A 26,028-nucleotide genomic window follows, 5' to 3' on the forward strand; every position below is an offset into this window, starting at 1 on the left:
GCGTTATCACAAAACACACATAAACTGCACACTAAACACTTAAGAATTACTTAAAGTTTAAACTTCCACCATTAATCAACATTTAACTCACAACTGATTTGAAAACTGCCATGCATCGAAGTGAAAGTACCTATCCTCTCTACCACCAGATGGGAGTCTGGCAACTAGGAACATGATAATTGTTTCTACTTGTCTGTGTCTGTATGTGCGTACACATACTTTAAACCACTGTGACACAGTGATGGAAAATTTGTACTTCCTTAGTACACCCCATCAAATAAACAATAGCTAGAGACCACAGAAGTTCGCATTAATTTCGAAAAGAAATCGTGATAAAAATATATTTTGCATTTTATCGCTAATTAGGTGTAAGATTATCAACAGTAATCTCACTAGAGGTTTTGATTTATCTAGCGAAAATCAAAACTCGAGTGTGATTTAATTGAATATTACACGATTAGAAGAAAGTATATAAAGATTAGAAGTTATGAAGTACTCTAGTACAAAAAATATTGACTTACGAAAATACTGAACTGTCTTCAAATGCATTGTACCATTGTATTCCACTAGATGGCAATAGTGTGTTATGATTAGCTGTTTTCTTGTTATCAGTTGTGTCAACTATAGAATCTTCATTGAACATTGAATTCTGTGGAGGTTACTAGTCAAGAAGGCTTTGTTGATTCAGTTTCATTTTTATTAAAGAGTCATTCAACCTCAAATCTCACAGCAATAAAACACGACCTTCTCAGAAATGGTCGAATTTTTTTTCATGAATTCCAGACTTCAAATAAGGAGACCCGTATTGTTTTATTTTCACAATTATTAATTCTTTGTGTAGTTATGACTATTTGAAATTACGCAAATTATGCATGCACTGTTACATAAACTCACTTGGAACTCTGTGTCTACATATAATTGAGATTTGCGGTTTGGCGCATTTGAAAGACTAAATACAACACTTTTTATTACTTTAGGCCTATCACAAATAAATTTAAGATTTGGCCTATTTTTTTAATCATTTCTTTTTCAAAGCAAAATTACTATATTAAATAGCCAAGTTAAAAATCTGAAAAAAATATAGAATTGTTCGCTGATGTATTATCTGTAAAGTACTGCATTTATAAATGTGGGATCGGCACCCATACATTTGTAACAATTTATTTTCCGGAGGCATGCTCGTGCTTGCGATGCCCAGCTAATGAACTGCTTGCAGCCATAGGCTAGAAGGCTGCCTGGGGAAAGTTTTACGAAATTCCCCGTTGCATCTAATGTCACCATAGTAATCATCAAATGATTAATACCTTAAGGAACAGTAAATATCTTATCTAAAGTTATTTTGTTATTGTCAGCTCAGCTAAGAGGGGAAGTCCTTCACAGTTCTATATGTTTATACTGTAATATAGCCAAGTGTTTAATGATAGCAAGGCTGGTTAATGCAGTTAACTTTATGACAGTAAACAGATGGCAGGAGACAAAATATAGAAGAGAAAAATAATCAGTTTGGGTTTGAATTTCACGGAGTGACATGACTTCTATACAACAGGAGTGATGGTAAAGATCGCATAATATATAACAAGTGTTTAAATCCATTTACATTCCTAATCACGCTTTTAAAAAGAAAAGTACGCTAAGACGCGTAAGTCGCGACTTATTGATAAAGCTCAATTTAAAGGAGTCTTTGAATGTGCAAATATGTGATTCGTTCCGTAAAAATCAATCAATTTCCGGATAGGTCAGGTGAAATTATATGTGAAGCCGGTAGTTCTTGTGATATTAATAAACATGAACCAAATGAAAGTGCGGACAGAGAAAGTGATTATCCCAGTTCTTCTTCTAGCAGTTCTATGGATACAGTACTAGAAATCACTAATATTGAGGAATTAAACAAGAGTTTGATGTCAGTAGAATCCCCTATCAAGAAAAGAAAGCTACAACAAAAACAATACCCCTGTGAAAAGTTTCAAAAAGTAAAAGGCTCCCTAGCATGTAAAGTTTTTCATGTAGAAGATGCATTGTCATCCCTTCAAAAGTCAGCCATATTTAATTTTTGACGGAATGCAAAGAAATGTACAACCTGAAAATTACATAGTTATTGCAGACTTTTCTGAAAATTATTCATTTGTAATACAAGATTCAATACAAGGTGTGCATTGGAACATATGCCAAGCCACGATACATCCTTTCGTAGTATATTTCAAAGGAGATACAGAAATTCGTCACAAAAGTATTGTCATCTCAGAAACCATGAAACATGACACCGATCCCTTTCACTTTTTTCAATCCGAAGCAATCAATTACTTAAAGCAAAAATTCAATGATATGAAAAAAATCCTTTACTTTTCCAATGGATCAAGTTCACAATACAAAAAAAAAAATTTTTAAATAATTGCTTACAGGAAGACGATTATGGAATTAGTGCTGAATGACACTTCTTTGCAACATCGCATGGTAAAGGTCCATGTGATGGCATTGGAGAAAGTGTTAAAAGACTTGCCATGAGAGCCAGCCTATACAAGATCCTATAACACCACCAAAAAAAAAAAAAAAAATCTGTTTGATTGGTCACAAAAAATATTTCTAACGTGTCATTTATATTTTGTCCATTGAATAAGCACAAAAACCACACTGAAAAATTTGCAGGCCAGATACAATCTAAAACCAATAACTGGTACATTAAAATTATATTCTTTCATTCCGTTGTCAAAAACTGAAGATTTAGTAAAACAATTTTCTTTCAAGAAAGAAGGTAGGTGAATGAAAATTTAAAGTGTGAATGAAAAGAAACGTTTAAAAAGCATAATGTACAAATATTTGAAGATATCATAATAAGTGCAGCGTTTCCTCGAGTGACTTGATCCGTACTGGGTGTAATGTTGCAACGTTCAGACAATCATCCAGCGCCCATAAACCTCCCAGCGCGCTTTAACGCTTCCCATCCACTGCTGCTGCACTGACCACTACACATTGTGTCGTAAGTAATTAAATTTCCATTAAACTATTGGAGATCCCATTTTGATTTTTTCTGGAATTATTAAGAATACTTCAGTACACCTAGTAGGAATTTTTTTAGATTTTTAATAGGGCTATTTCACATTGATATATAACTTTTAAAAATTGAATTATATAAAAATATTTGTAATAATTATATTAAAATTAGTTACTAAATATTTAATAAAAGACAGTACTTTAAGCTTTTAAATGCATTTAAAAAAAAAATGTTAACATCAATATCGTCAGAAATATGACGCTTTAAATGTTGCATTGTGCGACATTTTTAACGAATTTTAACAAGTAATATTTTAAAAACATGTGGACTTAGGAGGAAATAAAAATACACTTGTTGGTTTATTAGACCCATAGAGTTGGTAAAAAAATATAAACGCAATTAGAAATGTGAAGGTCAAAATTTGTATTAATTCTTGTTCTTGAATGCCAATGCAAGTCATATTTGAAACTGCTGTGCATCGACTGGAGTGGTTTGTAATTTTCTGTATTTTGACGTCCAGACCAGCTTTTTGTGCAGATAACTTAGTCCATTTTGAAATTTCATTTTGCCCAGCAGAACAGTTTTTATACCAAACCCCAGAAATGTTATATGTAGGGTTGGGAGTAAGGAAAAAAGATCAGTTTTTAATATTGCAGTGGACTTACGTTTCTCTGTTAATAATTCATAAAGTCTTACAGGACATCTGTCTGTGTTTTCCTTATTGGGAATAAGCCACTTCGTGTCTGCTAACTTGTGGTCACCACCTTGACAAGTTTTTGAAAATATAGAGTTGTAAGCGATTCTTCCTGTTGGAGTGCCATCTTCCTGGAAATGATGTGTAAGACACTTCACCGCTTCTCCTCCATGCCAAGCTAATTCCAGTGATGCAATGTGAAAAAATTTCTTTTCCAAACCCAATGGAGTATTTTCGTCACAAGTTTCTACAGCACTTTTCTTTCTTTTTTCGGGTAGGTTCTGAAGCTGTCTTCTTTTGGTATTTTTGGCATCTCTGGCACGCTTAAATTCTGTGTCAGAAAATGGGTTGAACTTACGTTTATATCGTTCATAGTAAGTTTTGCTGTAATGTTTCATATGGTTTTTACAGAGTATTCCTTATACTCTTGTCCATCTCCCTTTCGCATATTGATGGCCCAGTCTTTCATAATTGTAGCGATCTGTTCAACTGGAGTGTCACCTAGCAGTTTATGTCCCTGCTGAATACAAAATTGATTAAACTGGTTCCAAATACTGTTTCTGTTTCTCTTTGTGTTGTTCGGTGTCGTGCTGTCTATCATTTGATCTATTTCACTAATGTTAGCTTCACCAAAACATTTGAATGGAACCGCCATTTTCAGTTGACTGTCTATGCTGTAAACAAATGGCGATCACAAAGCATGTTTTATAGTACCGTAAAGAATTTGCTGTTTGAAATGTTGGCAAACAAAGAAACAAATGCTAGGGTAGTGATAAAAATAAATAAATGCTAGTGAAGTGATAAAATTGAGTGATAAGCAACCATGATTGGTTGAAAGACGTCCTTTCATACTGTTCCATTGGTCAAAAGGAGTATGACGTAAAAGTGTAATAGTCACAATAATTTTGTCTAAATTGGAAAGCGTTTTTTACGTGAAAAAAAATAACACTATATTATGTATTGGGGGTCAAAATAATGATAGAAATGGTTTTATACATAATTTATTCTACAGTAGACTACACATTAAAATTAAAGATAACTTTACAACACAGAAGAGAAAACATTATTTTTATTATGTAACATCTCCTGGTTTTATTTGTGGAATGAAAGCATAGCAGAAGTCACAACATTATTTTCTTTCATTCTGTCCTACGGTCACTAACAATTAAATTATACTTGGAGAAAAATCGTTCTGCATCAACAGATGCACAAGGAACCCAGACACATTTCAGCACAGCAGATGTAAATTCAGGGTAATGCCTCAATCACGTCAACTTTAACTTTGGAAGTATTGGATGATTGTTTCAAAACTATTTCTTTCAAAGTAAGAAATGCAATACTGCAATCAGTATTTTTTATATCCTTGAAATAACTGATTGTTTTGACCCTTTCTGTGAGTGCTTTAAGATTGTGGACATTTATCTGTACAATATTTGCTGGATTGAATAATTCATTTAAATTTACAAATAATGAATATGAATAATGTAACTCATATTTTTCAATATTCTCGATCACTAGTTTACTGACATGCTGAAACAATTGTTGTATTTCAGTCTTTATGTCCAAACTAAAATGGTCAATTAATTCGGCTACAGATTCCCCTACATTGCCAGAAATTACTATAACGTGACTGTAGGGATATTCACTGCCTTCTAATGTCTGAAACTACATTTGCAATAAATTCACAATTTTCATGTACAAAAGCAGCCTGTGCTTTTACTAAGCTACAAAATCTTTCAGAATCTACCTTTTTAAACCAATTTGCCACAGGTGCACTTTTGAAAGTCGACTGAGCAAAAAATGTTTCGACAACATACTGTACAGATTTAAATCAACTGCCCCATCTAATTAGAACTGGTTCTGGCTACAAAGGAATTGATTCTTCACCATGGTTTTCATCTAGATGTGAATCGTTTCGTTTCTTTCGTTTATTTTATTCCATAGATCTTACATGAGCAATGAAGCTTTAAGATGTGGAACATGTCAACATTTTACAATATTACAATTACAATTTTTACAAATTTTTATAGTTTTACAATTTAGTAATTTTCTACAATTTTTACAATGTTGTACAATTTTTTTACATTTTGGCGAGATGTAGTGAGAATGGTACAAGTGTTTTATTTTCCTCGACAAGTGAAAACAGTTTTTGGTTTGGGATACTTTTGAATTAAACTCACTTAAATTCTGTTGTAAAATATCACCAAAAATACTAAATTTGTGAGCCCAACAAGTCACATGTACCAGGTGATCCCCCATGATTCCTTTCAACAATTCAAAACATTTTATCATGTAGGAAGTAGAATCTGTTACAGAATATTTCACGTTTTCGTAGTCACTTGAAAATGTCTCTAATGTCTTGAGGATAGTCTATGAACAGGTCCAACTATTTGCAGAGTCTAAAAATGCACAGTCTAAAAGATGGATTTCTTGATAAATGAAGCATCTTGGGTTTTAACTAAAACAGCAAATATGCAACGACTTGCTGAATCTGTTTCATCACAAATTATGGCTAAATCTTGCTTTCCATTTAAAGATTTTTTTATTTTTGCAACCATCTCTTCACTGCAGCGAGGAACATACTCCTGTTTGAATTGATTAGTCGAGGGCAGGTCCCCCGACCCTATGCAAATTTTAAATAATTTTTATTAATATACAATAATTTGAAAAAATACTGAAAATTAGCTTTAAGTATGAAATTAACGTGATTTTGTAGGTAGATGCGCTGAATAGTTTAGTATGATGGAACAGTTATTTTAATGGGATTACCAGTATTTGCTTTATGAAAAAGCATGTAAAATAAAAGTAGTACTATTTTAATACTAACAGTACAATACGTGTGCAATAATAATTATGATTATGCATATCCTAATTATACTGTATATATTAAGATAAATACTCACCCGGAACAAACCAAGTTCTAACTGCTGGGTCATCCACCTTTTCAATAGGTATATTTGCACTCAAAAACATTTTCATAGTATCCATTACAACCTCCTTTTTTTCTTGTTTGGCTTTCTTCTGACGATCGAACAAACCTTAGATTGATTCTCGTCTTTTAGGAGCTACACTTTTTTCTTTAAGATGCACATGCTCTTTATTTTTTAAACAATGTTTAGACACTGTGTCTCATTTCTCCCAGTCTATTCGCATATTACAAAATTTAAACATTAAAATGTTAGTCTCGGATACATAAAGACCCTCACTATCAAATTCTTTAGCTCTGGAATGAACTGTAACTGTTGACGTTCGACCCATCTTTACAACTTAATATTGAAAAAAGGCTTTGGCCTCACTATTTTGTATAACACCAGAAAAAAAAGTACCTTTCAAATAGACAGTAAGCTACCTTCTTTTCCCTTTGTCAATTGTCAATGACCAGGTTTGGCAGTAGGGGCAATCTCTTAATCTCCTTTGGAATGTATGTTTTTCCAGTTCCAATTTTCAGCTCATAAGAAGACTGGATGTTATGTTCACAAGTTAGAAGTGTTTAACCCATGAAGCTAATTAAGTCACCCAGCTGTGAGACTAACGTAGATGTTCATTGTTACACTGGTATTCTAGTTCAGAGTTAACTTTCAAAGTTCTCGCGTGGTTTGTGTGACTGACTGCACCTGGGTACTAATGTTACAGTAATGTTTATAAAAGTAATGAAATTCAAATGTTTAATCAATTTCACCTTTTTTCGCCCAAAATAATTTATTTCACTCTAAAAACATATCTATCACGAAAATTCGCTATAAAAATATTGCCATTTTCGCTGTTGTTAGAGGCATATTTGTAAAGAAAAACAACTTTCTTTATAATCAATGACTTGTCGCTTTTATCACTAGTGCGAAAATCTGTGGTCTCTAAAAATAACTCTGTTTGTCAGGTAGTGGTTTAGACATTTATAGACAAACCAAGAATTAACTTGCTTCCATTGAGAATTTCAAGCATAGGTGGCTGCTAATCTTATCTTTTATTAAACCAATATTATTGCCAGCACAATTAAATGCCCAGTGACAATGTAAGGTAATGCTCTTATTATAATTACATGGTAGGCTTCAAGAAATATTTTTACCTAACTTGTCAGCTGTAATATTAACTGGAACTAATATAGTATGTGTGTGTTTTGTTGCGTATATTTAGGGAAATGCAAGGACATTTATGTAACTCTTAAATTACTTCTGACTCGTGTAGTTGGAGTTGATTTGATTTAGATATTAGAACTTGTTTATTGGAAGTCTAATTTGACATTTGACCACAAAAGGAATTTTAACCCATATTATATACAGCAGCGAAGTGTGTCAGAATTTCAGAAGTATTAATGTATGTGCACACTGGCATATCCACTTGTGTGTCAGTCCATCTTATGTTTATTTCACATTTTAAATGCAGTCAAATATAAGAATGACAAATTGTGCAACAGACGACATTAATTTATTGTAAGTAAATTTGGTTAACATTGACACTCTTTAGTTGAAGACTTGCAGTTCTCAAACACAGTCTTAGTTACTGAATCCCTAAACGATTCACTGTCAGTAATCAGTTTATTACATGACAGTAGTAACTTAGAAGGCTCGTGTTGCATGTGCAGGAGCTCAACAGTTTATAAGAATCTTCGATCATTTCCTTCAATCACAGGCTGCGAAAATTGTTGGGTTTGAACAACAGTTAATAATTGTGGTACCAAGCATTTTTTTTTTTTTTGTGTAAATTTTACATGAAAGGTTTTCCAAGAAAGTTCTGTCGTCACTATTGTTCATCATTTATTAGCAACTTTTTCTTTCCTATTTTAATGCGCACTCATAGAGTGGTATGAATGTTGTTAGAATAGCATTTATTACAGCATTATTTCACTGTAGTGTAACTGTTTTGGTTAATATTAATTAACTCCAACATTAATGCAAATGACAGAATTAAAATCTATGGCAGTACGTCTGTTATAGTTCACAGAAGAAATCTAGACAGATGGGACTGTTGCCCTTCAATGCTACCACAATCCATGATTTATCTCTTGATATCCTATAAAGTCATTCAAAGGTTCCATTTGAACATCTTTCGATCCTCAAGCTGAGTGCGTACAGTGCACTGAAAATAAACAGAAGGATTACTTGCTTTATCTGTCTATGTTAACGGTACATTGATGAGGAAGTATACTATGTACAGTTTGTATATATTATTAGTCTAAAATCTTTGTACCAATGCTAAAAATAAATTACAGGACAGAAATATGATTTTGGGAAAAAAGGCCTTCTTTGTTACTCCGTCTGATTCGTTGGCTGTTCTTGGCGCACACCTGGATGAAATACCGTACTTCAGAATTACTGGAGTGAAGGGTTACGCAAGGAGCATGCCAACAGCTGGAGCTATAGACAGGTAAATACCATGTAAGAATTCTCATGGTGTTGAGCTTAACTTGCTTTATCATTATAAGCCACTAAAAATGGAACTTGATCACATGTATTTAATTAATAATGGCTCCTGCACATATTATTTGCCTTTGGATTACGAAGTTCCTCAAACACGAGATGCGGTCTCTGAGACCAGAAATAAACCGGTTTTAACCACTTTACAATTGTGAATTCTTGTGTACTTTCTGACAGGAAGCCGGTGGCGCAGTTCACTTAGTGGTATTCAGTTGTTTCGTTAGTACTGGAGATATTATTACATATACTGGGTGTTCAGTTCAAAGTGTGTCGTGGCTCGCTGTATGCCGTCATGTGGCTAGTCGATGAGCCTAGAGAATTCAATCTTCCTACACTTCCGCAAAGGCGAATTACCTATGTGGCAGAGAAGTTGCCTAGCAAGTGCGGTGTTCATTCTGAATAGTATGTACCGATATGTACAGTAACGCCGGTAGTGGCAGGAATGTGAACTGTTTAGAAACACATAGTCTACTGAGGTGAGTTTTTTTCTTACTGTCGGGATATGGGGAGAGAGTCAAGACGATTACTTACGTATTCATTGACATTAACTTCGACGGCCAACATTGACACGGAGCATTTGATTTGTATTGTGGAATGTTGCCGTACACAACCAATGATAACAAATACCCTATGTACGACTTGCCCTTGCAAAACACAGTTCGAAAGAGGTTATGGTAGCACACAGACCGTACAGACCGCCATCTGTTGCTACGACGTTCAAGTTATGCCGTACACATTCTCAAATTCAGATTGAACGCCTTGAATATAGGCAACTTCTCTGACATATAAGCTGAAACTCCAAATCGCTGACTCACAACAGTGTCGTCATGACACACTTTGAAATGAACACCCAGTAGTATACTGCTAGCATTTGCATAAGTTGGTGTTAGTGATGAAAACTTTGACGAGACAGAGCTTGAGTGGATGGATTATGAAATTGACTGCAGGTGAACAAGATATCGTCCTTGAGAGTAATAAAAAATGATTGCTTGTTGATAGTGTACCGTATATAAAGTAGATAGTTTTTTGAATATTTCAATTTTTCGCTTTAAGCATATATTATTTCAGTTAATCCCTGTAATCATTAAATGTATATTATTCTGCTAATTTCATTCAAAACTGAACATTAATACGTATTGAGTTTTGATAGATGCGTCTATATGTGTACTCATGTATTTCGAAGCAGTATTTGTCATGATATTGAGCATTTATGATATTATAAATACAATATGGCAGTGTATTACATCTCTGCTTTTTTAATTAAGGGAAGGGTTGTAAAAGAACACCACCCAAGTTATTTCACAACCATTGCTTTATTCTTTTGCCAAAAACAATATTAATACAATAGCAGTATTGGAGACCACATGTGTTGACAGCTTACATTATGCACGTCTGTTGTTGAGGGTAAATGAGAGTAGAATTTTAAATAAATTTATTAAGAAACACAAATTTATCGCAATGAGATTGTGAGAGTCTAAGCCAGGTTTGAACTATTGATAATCTTGGCAGAACAGATGTCTCACTCGGACACTGTTGCCATGCGCATTTCTTTGAGCTATTGTTTATCATCTTAAAGTTACTGGCTTTTTTAATTGTTTGGGTGAAGTAAAATTAAAAGAAGAGAAAACAAAACAAAAAAAAAAAATCCTGGCAGGCATTTCTATTCTCAACAGAACAAAGATACTAACAAAAAGTAGCAGAATGGGTGCTGATTGGAATAAAGTTAGATGAAATTAGAAATTTCTTCACTGATTTTCAGGCCAACTGGCTTTTTATAATTATGGGATAATTGAGAGAACAAATATAAAATTTACTCCTGGTTGCTGATGAACTGTACTTGATTTTGGCTCAATAATTAATTAAAAGAAAATAAAAAGACTTGCAACCATACTGCCTGATTTGTTGCTGGACATATGCAACACTTCAAAGGAACGAATGAACTGAATTGCTTCTAATTGGAAACATGATCCTTGTAAATATCTACAGTGAAAATAGGATTTTTTAATTATCTGCACCTATTCTCTCGATCATTAGCCCAGATAATCAGGAATACACTCTATGCCATATGAGTACATTTTGCACACATTAGAAGAAAGTTTCTTTTAACCTCCCCACAACTCCCTCATATCAGTTACGCTTAGGTGCAACTGATGAGTACATTTGTTAATTCGACCTTTGATATCTTCTTTTGATTACTGTTGTTAATCCAATGATCTCTTTAATATCTTTTTTTTTTACCAAAAGTTAAATAGTATGTTTCATCATTGCTGCTTGCATGTTATTGCATAGCTAAAAGAATGTCAGAAGCTATAATTAGGTACCATCACAATCAGATAACAAATGAACTGAATTTGAAAGTGTTGTTATATAATTTCGATTTTTTTATGTCAGACGATTTCCACTTTCTAGATTTTACTTAGAACCTTTGAGTTTGATTGTATCTGTTGAAACAAGACTGTTGAGCTCTGTTACTCCCCTAATCAGCACATCCAAAGTGACAGGAAAGTGTTGCAGAAATGAGGGATTTTCACTGGGTAGTCCTGATATTGGTCATTACATATAAAATATGTTCATATGATCACATTGTTCAAAAATCGTTTCTGGTTAGTTGGTTTACATTGTATTCTATCATCACTGTGCCTCCAAAATCTGCTATATTTTAAAATGATTTTGCAGGAGACAGGAAAAAGCATTGTCGCTGTTAATTCTCTTAATTTCATGATTTTTCTTGTTATGATTGAAAGTAGCTTTGAAAATGAAGGGAATTAAAATTGACAATGCTTTTTTCTTTCTCCTGCAAAATCTAGCCGATTTTGGAGGTGCAGCAACCATATGCTGATTTCTCTTTATTTTAATTTTCAGAGTTGCTTCCTCAACAGACACTCCATTAAGAGAAGTACCAACTGGTTGGAAGTATTTTGGAAATTTAATGGATGCCAATTTATTGTCACTATGTGGTGAAGAAAGTTTCGGGTAAGTAAGCACTTCAGTTTTCAATGACATGTCGTATACCGTAGGTATGTGCCGGTGGCTGGTGGTATTTGGACATTCTGGCCATGTCTGTGGCCCAGGTTCGATCCTTAGTTAGATCATTAAGGAATTTTTTTGTGAGGAGAAAACTTGCTAGGCTTTCCTCAGGATACTCCTGTTTCCATCTATCATTCTATCAACACACACTTTATGTACTTGTCTGGTTCTGCCATTGCATATATATAAGCTAATGGAAGCTTAAGTGCACGCCCAAATTAGTGTCCATTAAAAACAGAAATAATGGGAATTATATCCTTTTTAAAACAAAATTGGGATGTTCCATTTCCTCCTCCTCCTCTTCCTCCACACACAAAAAAAGCACACGTACACACACAACACACACACACACACACACGTGCACATGCGGAATTATCCATAAGTTTCTGATTAGGCTAAAGTTAAAGAAACTAAATAACCTGTCAAATTACGACCAGAAGTTCAGATAATGTGTTGCAGAGACAACTAACAATGCAAAGGGGAAAGGATGTTCGTCATCTGATAACCAAATAACATAGAAGAAAATGAGGGGCCCGCATTCTCAGATCTGTGCAACGAAAATCTTTGAAGGCAGAAGGCCGACCAGCCATCATCCAACCAGTCAACATCATGATCCTAACCCAACTGTTACAGCTGGTACCCAGTGTATCTCCTGGGTAGGCACCAGTCTCATACACTGGCTGAAATATCATAAGAAAATTCTTTCCCCTTGAAGACTTGAAGGAGCACTCATTCCATAACACAAGTCAAAGCCTATGATCATCAGCAAATGGGCATTACCTCATCCTCGGCATTAAGCATCCCTATCTCTTCTTCAGTAGCGACTCTTGGCAGAAGCTAGCTGCAATGTTAAATAGAAATAGTATATCTCAATGGTCGTTTCCTTCAGGAGGAATTTCATTCACGGTTTCAAGATTTGGACATATGGAGTCAGATTTTAAGATTAATAAAACTAGTGTTGGGAAAAGTCTTTTTTTTTTTTCTGGAACTTTTCTAGTGTTCCAGTTTCAAGAAAGTACTAGTTCCAAAATAACAAGCGTCTGACACAACATAATAATCACGAAAATATTATATTGTTTCGGAACTAGTTCTGTTTCTAAAATCTCTGATCATAATGCAATTTGAACAACTACAGCAGTCGTATGTAAGTGCACTATAAAACATTGCAATGGTTTGATCATTCCTTCTATTAAATAAAGGATTTTACTACTATGTTATATTATTAATCTGTATTAAAGCTTCATTATTTTATTTGTGACAAACATTGTGATTAGTTGGGCTACATTTGCACTGTTATGTTGCCATAAATACAAAATTTATAACAGAATACAATACAGTATATAATTTTTTATAATGTTTTTCTTCATTGGATGTAATAAAACAATGACTTTGGAAAAATAATAATAGACATAATCTTACAATCTGATTTTTTTTCTTGTTGCTATATTAATGGCAAATTATGTAACTGAAGCTGATTGGCCAATCAGAATAATAGTGTAATATTGAAACGTCCCCTGTGAATTCATTGGAGTTAAAAATTTCGTTTTTCCCCCCCATCATACTCACCTGTGAAGGAACTACTGTACATTCAAGAACACTTTGGCTGAAACTGTTATGATCTCTTAGAAAGTACCTATAGTGTTCCAGAAAAGATATGTTATGCAGTACTCCAGTTCCCATGAGGAACAGTCCACCAGAAACTCCTACTGCTGTTTTGGAACAGTGTGTTTCGACCTATTATTATTTTTTTTTGGAACTGTTCTTTTCACGAAACTGTTCCGAAGGTACAGTTATTTTCCTCATCATAGACCCATTCACTGTGGATATAGATAATACAGACTTACAGTGTGACAGTGAAGGGTCATTCCACAATAAGTTTCATTAGTCACAGGACATTCAGAATGTTATGTATCTAAAACTAATAAATATATTCATGTCCGGTTTTTTTAGTTTTATCCAGCTCAAAATCTGCTACTAATTTCATGTTAGCTCAGTGCAATATTATTATATTAAGATACAGTGTTAATCACTGACCCTGAACTGAAGGCGAAGTATAAAACTAGGAAAATGTTCATGTAATTTTTTATTCTTCCATAAGTCAGATTTCTCAAGTTCATCAGCACGCTTTCGACATACTGTGCACATACATAAGCTTTTCATTTGACTCCCCCTCATACATCCCCATCAATGTACCGAACATAGGAAAGAAGTTGTGCGCGACCACTAATGTCGGTGGACTCGTCAATCTGAAGTGAGAACTTCTGACTGCTCTTTATTTTCTCCTACATAATGTCTTCAATGTCACTAGACATGTCACTAACTCAGCGGCTGATTGTATCAGCAGAGAGAGGAATTTTTTTAATTTCACTTGCAGCTACTGAACCCAGGATTATTTTGACCATTTCTTTACAGGCAGGCATTAACGTTTCAGCTATTGTGTGTGTGTTTTTTTGGCCTTCACGATAAGTTCGGCTTCCTGTACTTTTGCAAAATACATACTGACGTCGTCACGAGCGTCACTTGTTTTTTATTTTGTTCCAACAACCGACAAAAATAATTCGCATCTTTGTTTGACAGAAAGGAATGTTTTGTTAACAAATGTCGTTTCATAACAGCATTACTGAGTTTTTCACCGCACAGTACTCTCGGGGATTGGGCATGTTTTGTCATCACAAGAAGAAAACTTGCAAGATAAATAATTAGCACTATATTGCCGGTGCACTACTTGCATTTGCAGATCGAACACTCCATTTGAAGAACTTGTCCATGTTGAAAGTATAAAATAGTTTAATAGTAAAAAAAAATAGTAAGACTGTCTAACAATCACAATTTTACGACTACTTCAGAGTACAACTGTGATAGAAATGAAATAATTGTAATTATTGCTTTGAGACATAAAATAATTGGTGTCTTGTGATTGGCCATCCAAATGACCAAATCCTATTTGTCCAAAAATTTTCTTGTGCCGCTTTCTAGCAAAATTTTAAATTTGAAAAAATCATGCCGAAACATTTCTTGAAAAATCCTCTGCTAAGGGTAATCTGACAGGTTTTATTGAACCCGTACATGACATTAAGAGAGTTTAGTGACTCAGACATACTGTCTGCAAAATTGTAAATGTTTTTAAAAATGTCAGAGAGGGGTCGGTTATTATAACAAATATCTAAAGGTTGTGAAGTTGTCAGTTATTATAAGAAATGGGAAATTTCAAACCTGAGTCAGGTCAGTCATAAACACATGTTATGCTCCCAGCAGCGGCAGGCAATAAAGCAATAAAGGCCTGGGTATGGTACACAAAACGTACGAGAAGTATTACAAAGAAACCGCTCCATAGCTGGCACAGCAGTAGAGGCAAGAATACAAAGATTAATATATCAAAGCAAACAACAATACAACAACAATGTTGAGTAAATAAATTATATTTAATTTCTTTGACGACATAAAATTCGTGGCATGTAATAAAGAATAGACATGTACCATCTTACTTAAATTTGATTAATTTCTCACTATAATAGGTAAAAGTTCGCGTCACACCTTTCACCTTGTGGAGGCACACTCACACTGGTTGTGGAGCAGTGCTCTACTCATCCCTGCAGTTTGTACGTAACTATAATGATGAAACATTCTGTATAATGGGTGATTTAGTAAAACATGATAGTGTTTAAGCAGTGAGAAACAGTGTACGAAATTAGTTCCATAATTTTCACAGAATGACTACCAGTGACTTTTAAGAACTTGTTTGTCTGATCGGCTCCATAATTTCAAAACTAAACACTAACTTCCCCTGACAATACATACAATAAACCCGGATAAGACGCTGTTCAAGGGACTGGGTGTAAACCGCGTATTAGGCGGGTATACTAATTTTGACTTATATGTCCACACCTGTGGAGTAACGGCTAGCACGTCTGGCCGCAAAACCAGGTGGCCCAGGTTCGATTCCCGGTCGGGGCAAGTTACCTGGTTGTGGTTTTTTCCGGGGTTTTCCCTCAACCCAATATGAACAAATGCTGGGTAGCTTTCGGTGCTGGACCCCGGACTCATTTCACCGGCATTATCACCTTCATCTCATTCAGATGCTAAATAACCTAAGCTGTTGATAAAGCGTCGTAAAATAACCTACTAAAGTTGACTTATATACAGTATCTATTAGCATTTTTCTTTATTGAAATACATGATTCATGAAAGATAATACAGTATTATTCCATTATGTAATTACTGTACTGTACGTCAAAGGCGTTTACAATATATACTGTACTAAATTCTTTCGAAAAAAAAAAAGTTATTTATAGTTGTTTGCTATGTGCGTGTACTCCAAGTCCTCATGTTTACCACACTTCAGTTTCTGTGGTTATATCCTCCCGACATCGCAGCTGTAGTGATTGAGTCGCGATTTTTTTATTATCGTTCTTAATGTCGATGATGCGATTTCTCATGAATCAGAGAGTTGTTTCTGATTAAGGATACTGTTCTCATCATACTTTCGTAAGATTTCCAATTTTTTCGACACAGAAAGCGCTTTTTGTTTAACACTCATTGTAATCACATTCACAGACACTTCAATACACTAAAGGACAACAAACTGCCCAGCAAAAATTTCCAGAATTTTATTACGGCTGAGTGAGGAATGCTGTTTGAGAGAGGGGGTTAGCAGGAGGGTGAGGTATTGTAACTGTATGTAGGCTTTAACCACGCAGATGAGTCGAATAAGAGAGTGTAACAAGAGGGTGGGGTATACTAAGGTATGAAGTATGAAGGTTTAAATGTGAAGGTAAAGGGTCGAATACCAATACTTTTCAGGTTAATGGCACCAGTGAGTTCAATGACCAAGATGTTTCATTGCTGTTACAGTACATTGCTGAAAATTACATCGAAAATATTCCACAAAATCAGCGTATTATGCAGGACTTGAGCGCAACAAACGGGGTATTTTATAAAGGCGTTATATATTAAATGTGCAGGGACCGGACAAAAAAAAAAAAGCGTATTACAAGGGATAGCATAATAAACGGGCGCGTCTTATCGAGGTTTTACTGTATAATGAAACCATTTCCTGGTTATCATGAAAAAGGATAAAAAAGAATAAGCAATTTTCACTTCAGTAGGGGAAGAAGAATAGTAGAAAAATGCGTTTGGAATTTTAGCTTCACTATTCAGAGTTTTCCAAAAACCACCACTTCTACAACACCACACAGCAACAAAGGTGCTGCTGGCTTGTTTACATTTGCATAATATATGCACTTCTGTAATGTATACAATTCAGTGGCAACATTTGACGTGGAAGACATTTATGAAGGGAAAATAATTCGAGGAACATGGCGCGAGGAAGAATCTAATTTGAAATAATTTCGTCCCTTAACCAGATTAGCAAGAAAGTCTCCTCACACTGCCAGACTTTTTTGTTTCAACTTCTTACTTTTCCCTATAAAATGATGTGAGGCTTTTAAAGATTCCTTTCAACTTTCTCCTTATGAATTACTGGTACATCCAATATTAGTCTTAGAGAGTCATTTCATTTTTATTTTTATAGTTGTTATCAGTAGTGGCTCTTACATATTTAATGTCTGGTGTCCAAATCAGTGGCAGATACAGGATAACCTAGGGGAGGGGGCAGCTAAATCTTTTTCCTACTATTTTCTCCCTGGATCCGCCTATGGCCAAAATCAAAGATGAGAAATAAGCAATAATAATAATAATAATAATAATAATAATAATAATAATAATAATAATAATAAACTCACCAAAATTTATACAACTGTAGCACTTCAACAGTTTTGTTGACCAGGTTAATATGCGCAATAGATAAATTCAATTTGCTGATTCTTCTGACTTGAAAACAAATCCATGACTTTTCTGTTGAAGTTGTCTATTTTGCAAACAAAACTTTTCTCACACGACAGTATTCCCGATGCAGTTCATATTTCCTCTTTCATTATATTCCTAAGAAAAGTTGTAATCCTTTTCAGCATAGAGAAACACCGCTCTGCTTCCGATGTTGACATTGGCATTGTTATTAACATTTTCAAAAGTTTTGATATTTCCAGGAAAACATTGTCCAAAATTAAGTTCAAAAGTGTTACTGCACCAGAAACTGTTCTTAGCTCGGGTCTTGTGTAGTATACTTCCAATTCAGAAATGTACACATTTTAACAGTTTCACTAAGGTAATTGTTACGGAATCATCTTCTGTAGTTTTCAAATTGTTCAACTTCAAATAATTTCTAAGCTATAAGGTGATCGGTAAATTGAAACCAAAACTTTAAGTATATGGTAATTGCGTCACAAAATTCTACTGCTTGCCTTCTTTTTGGTGATGTGGCATTATCTCTGTTTTCGGTCTCACTTTCAATGGCACTAATGATCTCTTCAATTTTATCCCTAACTAATTGTATACATACCTCAAAATTACACAGGCCTATATTTTGTCAAACTTCAATGGGATCATTGCTTTTCTTCTGCAGCTGATTGAAAATGATTTCTGCATGGAGCATAATTTTGTGGAGGAAGGTTAACCAAAAATACAAAGTTTTCCTCATTTAGCAAGAATTTGTATGCATTGACTTGGCGTAGGGTGGAATCTAAGGTTACGTCTTCACAGGCTTTGATTGTTTCTATCACTGTAATTAATTCCTTTCTGTGTTCATACACTGTATTTACCCCATGAGAGTGAAAATTTCACCTGGTATTTGATGCCCTAGGTAATCTGTACGATTTCATCTAAAATTTGCGTTATTTGGGATGAATTAGAAAAAGAAAAACAATGTTTGTACACATGAGAAAAAAATGCGTGCTTAATGGTTGGTACTTGCTGCTTTGGACACTATTAAGTTTATTTGATGTGTGTAGCAGTGTATTTAATTAGCATTTTGGTATTTGTCGTATATTAATTTTTGTACACCCTTCAATTCCCCACACATTATGGAGGCACCATTGTAACTCTGAGCTATCAGTTTATTTGGATTGTTACCAATTATTAATGGTTCAAATTCTGCTAAGCATACACTTTGAAATAGCAAGAGCATCATGACCTTCAGGATTTAAGAATTTCCAGAATCTTTCTAGAGGCTTTCCATCAACATTGTAGTGTAATAGTAAAACGAGTTGAAATTGACATTAGTTTTATCATCAGCAATGATAGAAACATAGTTTACACTGTTGTTTTGTTACTTCTTCATGGTACACTTTTAACATGCAGTCAAGCAAGTCATTCTGGATGGTTTCAGAAGTACCCTTAAATGCTGTTGATTTGGATTGATGTTTTTTTTTATCCAACTTGGAACTGAAGTGAATTAATTCACGAAACACGCCCTTATTTTCCAAGTCTGATTCATCGTGCCCACCTAGTGCTAAGTCTAATGTCACACAAAATCGTATACATTTTATTATTAAATTTAATACATATCTGTTTTTATCAACTTGCTCATTGTGTTTTGCAATCACGAGTCTGTAGTGTGAATTTTAAGTGATTTTCAATGTTCGATTTAACCAGCATAGAAAAACTGAAGACATTATTCATATGAACCTTCGACTTTTGATGTGTTTTTATTCTATCCCATAAGTGTACTAAATCTGTCACACCCACTTTTGACCAGTGAAGTTCACCTCCAAACAGAACACGCGGGAAACAGAAGAACGCATTTTTCACAACACTTCCACATAACAAGTTGTTTTTTTTTTTTTGTTTTTTTTTTTTTTTTAATAAATATCTGGGTTGAATTTGCGAGACCTGTTAACTTTAGCACTTTGCTGCTTTGATGAGTATTTAAATGCGATGTAGGTCTACCTAATTCTTTAACACGAAGTTTGTTGTCATATGTTAATTTTGAAAATGGAGATTTTAATGAAGCACCAACTGAATTCATTTTTTCACATTACACATCATCATGACACGACTTAACAGGTTCACACTACAATTAGTACTGTTGGTAGAAATAATAAAGTGAAAACTCTCTCAAGCTAAGTTTTCAAGAAACCGGGAGGGATTTATTATCTTATTGTTGCAAGCTTCACTCTAAGAAAATGGAAGGACAGACAGAGCGTAAGGTAGTGAGGGATTGGCATATTCAGTTTTCCAAGCATTTCGAATTGTGCCTGGCATGTTTTAGATGCTAGAAAGGACAAGAGAACATGAAGATTGCATGTGCATCCCAATATATTTATGGGATGTAGTGCCTGGCACAGATCGAGCCTGAAAACTTGTTTTGCTGCAAAGATCATATTGACGGTAGAGTTTGTATAAGACAACTTGTTTCTCTCAGGTTTTGCGCAGACAATATGAATTCTCCTTTTCTTTCTGTATTCTGGTAGTGCTATGGCATGATGGCACTACGTCTAAAGCTGTCCCTGATCAGTAGCATTCCACAAATTTCTGCCCTTTCTGAAAAAAATCAATCAACTGGATCACCATTTAATTGCACTGTTGTCAATAGACTGTGGTCGTAAACAGTCATTGAAAGGTGATGTTTTGTAGCAGAACAGGAGCTCTTTCTGCGAAAATCCTTCGACTTTTACCACTCCACGGCTGCAAACTCTGGAAGGTGTGCAAGATTGTGAGTTCATCCACTAATCTGGCACATGCCGCCAGCCAGTCTGATGAAACCCCATGTTTAGAGCTAAGCAGTAGTAAATGGACTTGCATTAACACTGCAGTATTCAAGATGTAGTAAATGGACTTGCATTAACACTGCAGTATTCAAGATGTAGTAAATGGACTTGCATTAACACTGCAGTATTCAAGATGTAGTAAATGGACTTGCATTAACACTGCAGTATTAAAGATGTAGTAAATGGACTTGCATTAACACTGCAGTATTCAAGATGTAGTAAGTGGACTTGCATTAACACTGCAGTATTCAAGATGTAGTAAATGGACTTGCATTAACACTGCAGTATTCAAGATGTAGTAAATGGACTTGCATTAACACTGCAGTATTCAAGATGTAGTAAATGGACTTGCATTAACACTGCAGTATTCAAGATGTAGTAAATGGACTTGCATTAACACTGCAGTATTCAAGATGTAGTAAGTGGACTTGCATTAACACTGCAGTATTCAAGATGTAGTAAATGGACTTGCATTAACACTCCAGTATTCAAGATGTAGTAAGTGGACTTGCATTAACACTGCAGTATTCAAGATGTAGTAAGTGGACTTGCATTAACACTGCAGTATTCAAGATGATGTAAATGGACTTGCTTAACACTGCAGTATTCAAGATGTAGTAAATGGACTTGCATTAACACTGCAGTATTCAAGATGTAGTAAATGGACTTGCATTAACACTGCAGTATTCAAGATGTAGTAAATGGACTTGCATTAACACTGCAGTATTCAAGATGTAGTAAATGGACTTGCATTAACACTGCAGTATTCAAGATGTAGTAAATGGACTTGCATTAACACTGCAGTATTCAAGATGTAGTAAATGGACTTGCATTAACACTGCAGTATTCAAGATGTAGTAAATGGACTTGCATTAACACTGCAGTATTCAAGATGTAGTAAATGGACTTGCATTAACACTGCAGTATTCAAGATGTAGTAAATGGACTTGCATTAACACTGCAGTATTCAAGATGTAGTAAATGGACTTGCATTAACACTGCAGTATTCAAGATGTAGTAAATGGACTTGCATTAACACTGCAGTATTCAAGATGTAGTAAGTGGACTTGCATTAACACTGCAGTATTCAAGATGTAGTAAATGGACTTGCATTAACACTCCAGTATTCAAGATGTAGTAAGTGGACTTGCATTAACACTGCAGTATTCAAGATGTAGTAAGTGGACTTGCATTAACACTGCAGTATTCAAGATGTAGTAAATGGACTTGCTTAACACTGCAGTATTCAAGATGTAGTAAATGGACTTGCATTAACACTGCAGTATTCAAGATGTAGTAAATGGACTTGCATTAACACTGCAGTATTCAAGATGTAGTAAGTGGACTTGCATTAACACTGCAGTATTCAAGATGTAGTAAGTGGACTTGCATTAACACTGCAGTATTCAAGATGTAGTAAATGGACTTGCTTAACACTGCAGTATTCAAGATGTAGTAAATGGACTTGCATTAACACTGCAGTATTCAAGATGTAGTAAATGGACTTGCATTAACACTGCAGTATTCAAGATGTAGTAAATGGACTTGCATTAACACTGCAGTATTCAAGATGTAGTAAGTGGACTTGCATTAACACTGCAGTATTCAAGATGTAAATGGACTTGCATTAACACTGTAGTATTCAAGATGTAGTAAGTGGACTTGCATTAACACTGTAGTATTCAAGATGTAGTAAGTGGACTTGCATTAACACTGTAGTATTCAAGATGTAGTAAGTGGACTTGCATTAACACTGTAGTATTCAAGATGTAGTAAGTGGACTTGCATTAACACTGTAGTATTCAAGATGTAGTAAGTGGACTTGCATTAACACTGTAGTATTCAAGATGTAGTAAGTGGACTTGCATTAACACTGCAGTATTCAAGATGTGGTAACTGGACTTGCATTAACACTGCAGTATTCAAGATGTAGTAAGTGGACTTGCATTAACACTGCAGTATTCAAGATGTAAATGGACTTGCATTAACACTGTAGTATTCAAGATGTAGTAAGTGGACTTGCATTAACACTGTAGTATTCAAGATGTAGTAAGTGGACTTGCATTAACACTGTAGTATTCAAGATGTAGTAAGTGGACTTGCATTAACACTGTAGTATTCAAGATGTAGTAAGTGGACTTGCATTAACACTGCAGTATTCAAGATGTAGTAACTGGACTTGCATTAACACTGCAGTATTCAAGATGTAATAAATGGACTTGCATTAACACTGCAGTATTCAAGATGTAATAAATGGACTTGCATTAACACTGCAGTATTCAAGATGTAATAAATGGACTTGCATTAACACTGCAGTATTTAAGATGTAAATGGACTTGCATTAACACTGTAGTATTCAAGATGTAGTAAGTGGACTTGCATTAACACTGCAGTATTCAAGATGTAGTAAGTGGACTTGCATTAACACTGCAGTATTCAAGATGTAGTAACTGGACTTGCATTAACACTGCAGTATTCAAGATGTAATAAATGGACTTGCATTAACACTGCAGTATTCAAGATGTAATAAATGGACTTGCATTAACACTGCAATATTTAAGATGTAAATGGACTTGCATTAACACTGTAGTATTCAAGATGTAGTAAGTGGACTTGCATTAACACTGCAGTATTCAAGATGTAGTAAGTGGACTTGCATTAACACTGCAGTATTCAAGATGTAGTAACTGGACTTGCATTAACACTGCAGTATTCAAGATGTAATAAATGGACTTGCATTAACACTGCAGTATTCAAGATGTAATAAATGGACTTGCATTAACACTGCAGTATTTAAGATGTAAATGGACTTGCATTAACACTGTAGTATTCAAGATGTAGTAAGTGGACTTGCATTAACACTGCAGTATTCAAGATGTAGTAAGTGGACTTGCATTAACACTGCAGTATTCAAGATGTAGTAAATGGACTTACAATTGTGTGGCTCTTAGCTTGAGCAATCCTACTTTATTTCGTTATTTATGACTTCTTAAAAAAAAAAAAAGGGTAAATACAACAGATGTATATAAGCCCGAATTGACACTTGTCGTTTTTGACCAAAATTGAACTTAACACCACTTTAGCTCTGAGGGATAGACATCTAATAGTAAATAACTAAAGTTATATTAAATTTTAACATTTCCTCATACACCGTGTTGTTTCCAGTTTCTAAAGCTGCGGCAATACGGATTATCTTGACCTTGGAGTTGACCTTTGTTTTCCTTATTTCTGGTCCTGCCCAGAGGGGGTAGCAGGTAATTGGAAGAGACTGGTAATGACCATGGGTTTTGAAGTACCAGGTGTGCCCATTTTCTTAATGCAAGATGCGAGAAAAATATAATTCAGAAAATATGCCCTAAAAATCTTTGGTGGGAAATTACGCGAGTAAATACGGAATATCGTGGCAGTGCCTTTGAAAGCTGTTATGTGGTTAAAAGTCAATTTTACGGGAGATTGAAAAATTTCACAAAATATTTATGTTTATATCAATGTGCTAAAATAGGGGTTGGCAAACTACGGTCTGTGGATCAAATCCAGCCTGCCACCTTTTTTTTGTATGGTCCATGATCTAAGAATGAATTTGATAATTTCATATTCTTTAAAATTTCAAAAAATGCTCTTTACCGTCTGACTGTCGAGTTGAGGAGTGTGTGGCATACGCACAACCATCTCCACCCCTTCCCATCACGCATTTCAGTAGAGATTTCTGTGCCATATGTATCGTTGTTCTGCGACATTGTGTTCTTGTTTTATAGCCATTGTATTTTCATCATGTCTTTGTCGAAACCAGAAAAGAAAAGTGGACTTTGAATGCCGTGCTTTTAAAGCAGAGTGGTGAGTAATAGAATTAGATGACAAAGCAGTGGCAGAGTGCAGTATACATTGTCATTACCAGACTAAGCACAGCAGCGATCAGCTTTGAAACTGAATATTGCAACACAACATAATTTGTTCACTAAAATTAAAAAAGAAAATGAGGCTCCAACTAAAGTAAATTTTCAAGCAGTTCACTTGTTAGCTAAAGAGGGGAAGCTATTTCCTGATTGTGAAATAATTAAATTCTGTTTGATTTTTGCTGCTTAAGAAATGTGTCCTGAGAAAATATATTTGTGTAAGTCTATCAGCCTCTCCACTTGAAGAGTTTCTCGAAGAGTTGAGGACATTGGGACCAATATCAACAGTCAATTAAATCACAAAGCAAAAAATTTCGAATGGTTTTCCTTCGCTCTTGATGAGTCGACAGATGTCCCTAGGACTGCACAATTGCTGGTGTTTATTCGAGTTAGTGCTGAATTAGCTTCTATGAATAGTCTCCATGGAATAACTACAGGCGAAAACATTTTCAAGTAATTTGAGGAAACATTAGCAAAGTAGAATCTGAAGTGGAATCAGTTAAAATGCGTGACAGCTGTTAGTGGTAAAAATGTGTCGAATAGAAAAAAGGCTGAGTTGGAAAACAGGCTTGTGAAAATGCTTTAGTTATTCACTGTATTATACACTGACAGGTACTTTGTAAGAAATATCTGAATCTGTCGTGTGTTGTGGATCATTCGCTTTCATGGACTTAACCATCGTCAGTTCAATGATTTTTTGTCGGAAATGAAAGCTGATTATCCCGACAGCAGTTCGATGGCTCAGGAGAGGTAAAGTTCTACTAAGATTTTTTGAACTCAGAACAGAGATTGAAATTTTTCTCACGGAGAAAAAACACAGTCTGCCAATTCTACCACTATTATCGAACACTGAATGGTGCTGTATGTGAAACCTACTGCGTTAAATTCATATTGAGTCACAAACCGTTCCAGACTAATGTTAAATTGAATTGGGATCGTCATGTAGATTTACTTTGTGTTAAATTATCTGGAGTCAATTTTTTGTTAAGACAATTAAAAACTTTGGTATCCAAATCTTATCTTAGAATATCTTATTTTGCCTTTTTCAACAGCATATTGTTGTATGGGATTCGTATTTGGGGTAATAGCTCTGGTATATCAAAATTACTTATCTTGCAAAAAAAAAAAAAAAAGAAAGAAAGACAGAAAAGCTTAATGTATCCTTACGGCTGCCCCCTTTTAATGCTCATCGCAGACTGTTATTTAAACAAGAGAAAATACTGACTGTAGTGAATATATAGTTGAATGTTTACTTAGGGTAACTACAATATTGGATGAGATATACATAATTATAATACCAGGTCCAGTTATCGTCTACTCGAACTGACAGATTAAATAAATCAAAGTGTTGGCTTGATTCACTGTCTCTAGAGTTATTCAACAAACTATCTTATGAGGCTCAGTGTTACTT

General features: G+C 34.8%; 1 protein-coding gene across 4 annotated transcripts in view; it reads left to right on the top strand.

Moving 5' to 3' along the window:
* The window catches only part of Pgm1 (phosphoglucose mutase 1), a 148,061-nt gene that overhangs the window by 54,205 nt on the left and 67,828 nt on the right, over positions 1 to 26,028 (top strand). For all 4 annotated transcript variants that reach the window (XM_069836685.1, XM_069836682.1, XM_069836684.1 and 1 more), the window contains exons 6-7: positions 8,890 to 9,044; positions 11,957 to 12,067. In XM_069836685.1, the coding sequence (XP_069692786.1) occupies positions 8,890 to 9,044; positions 11,957 to 12,067 (266 nt within the window). The remainder of the gene's footprint in view (positions 1 to 8,889; positions 9,045 to 11,956; positions 12,068 to 26,028) is intronic.

Source organism: Periplaneta americana, chromosome 10 (genome assembly GCF_040183065.1).
Source record: "Periplaneta americana isolate PAMFEO1 chromosome 10, P.americana_PAMFEO1_priV1, whole genome shotgun sequence".
NCBI classification, from domain to species: domain Eukaryota; kingdom Metazoa; phylum Arthropoda; class Insecta; order Blattodea; family Blattidae; genus Periplaneta; species Periplaneta americana.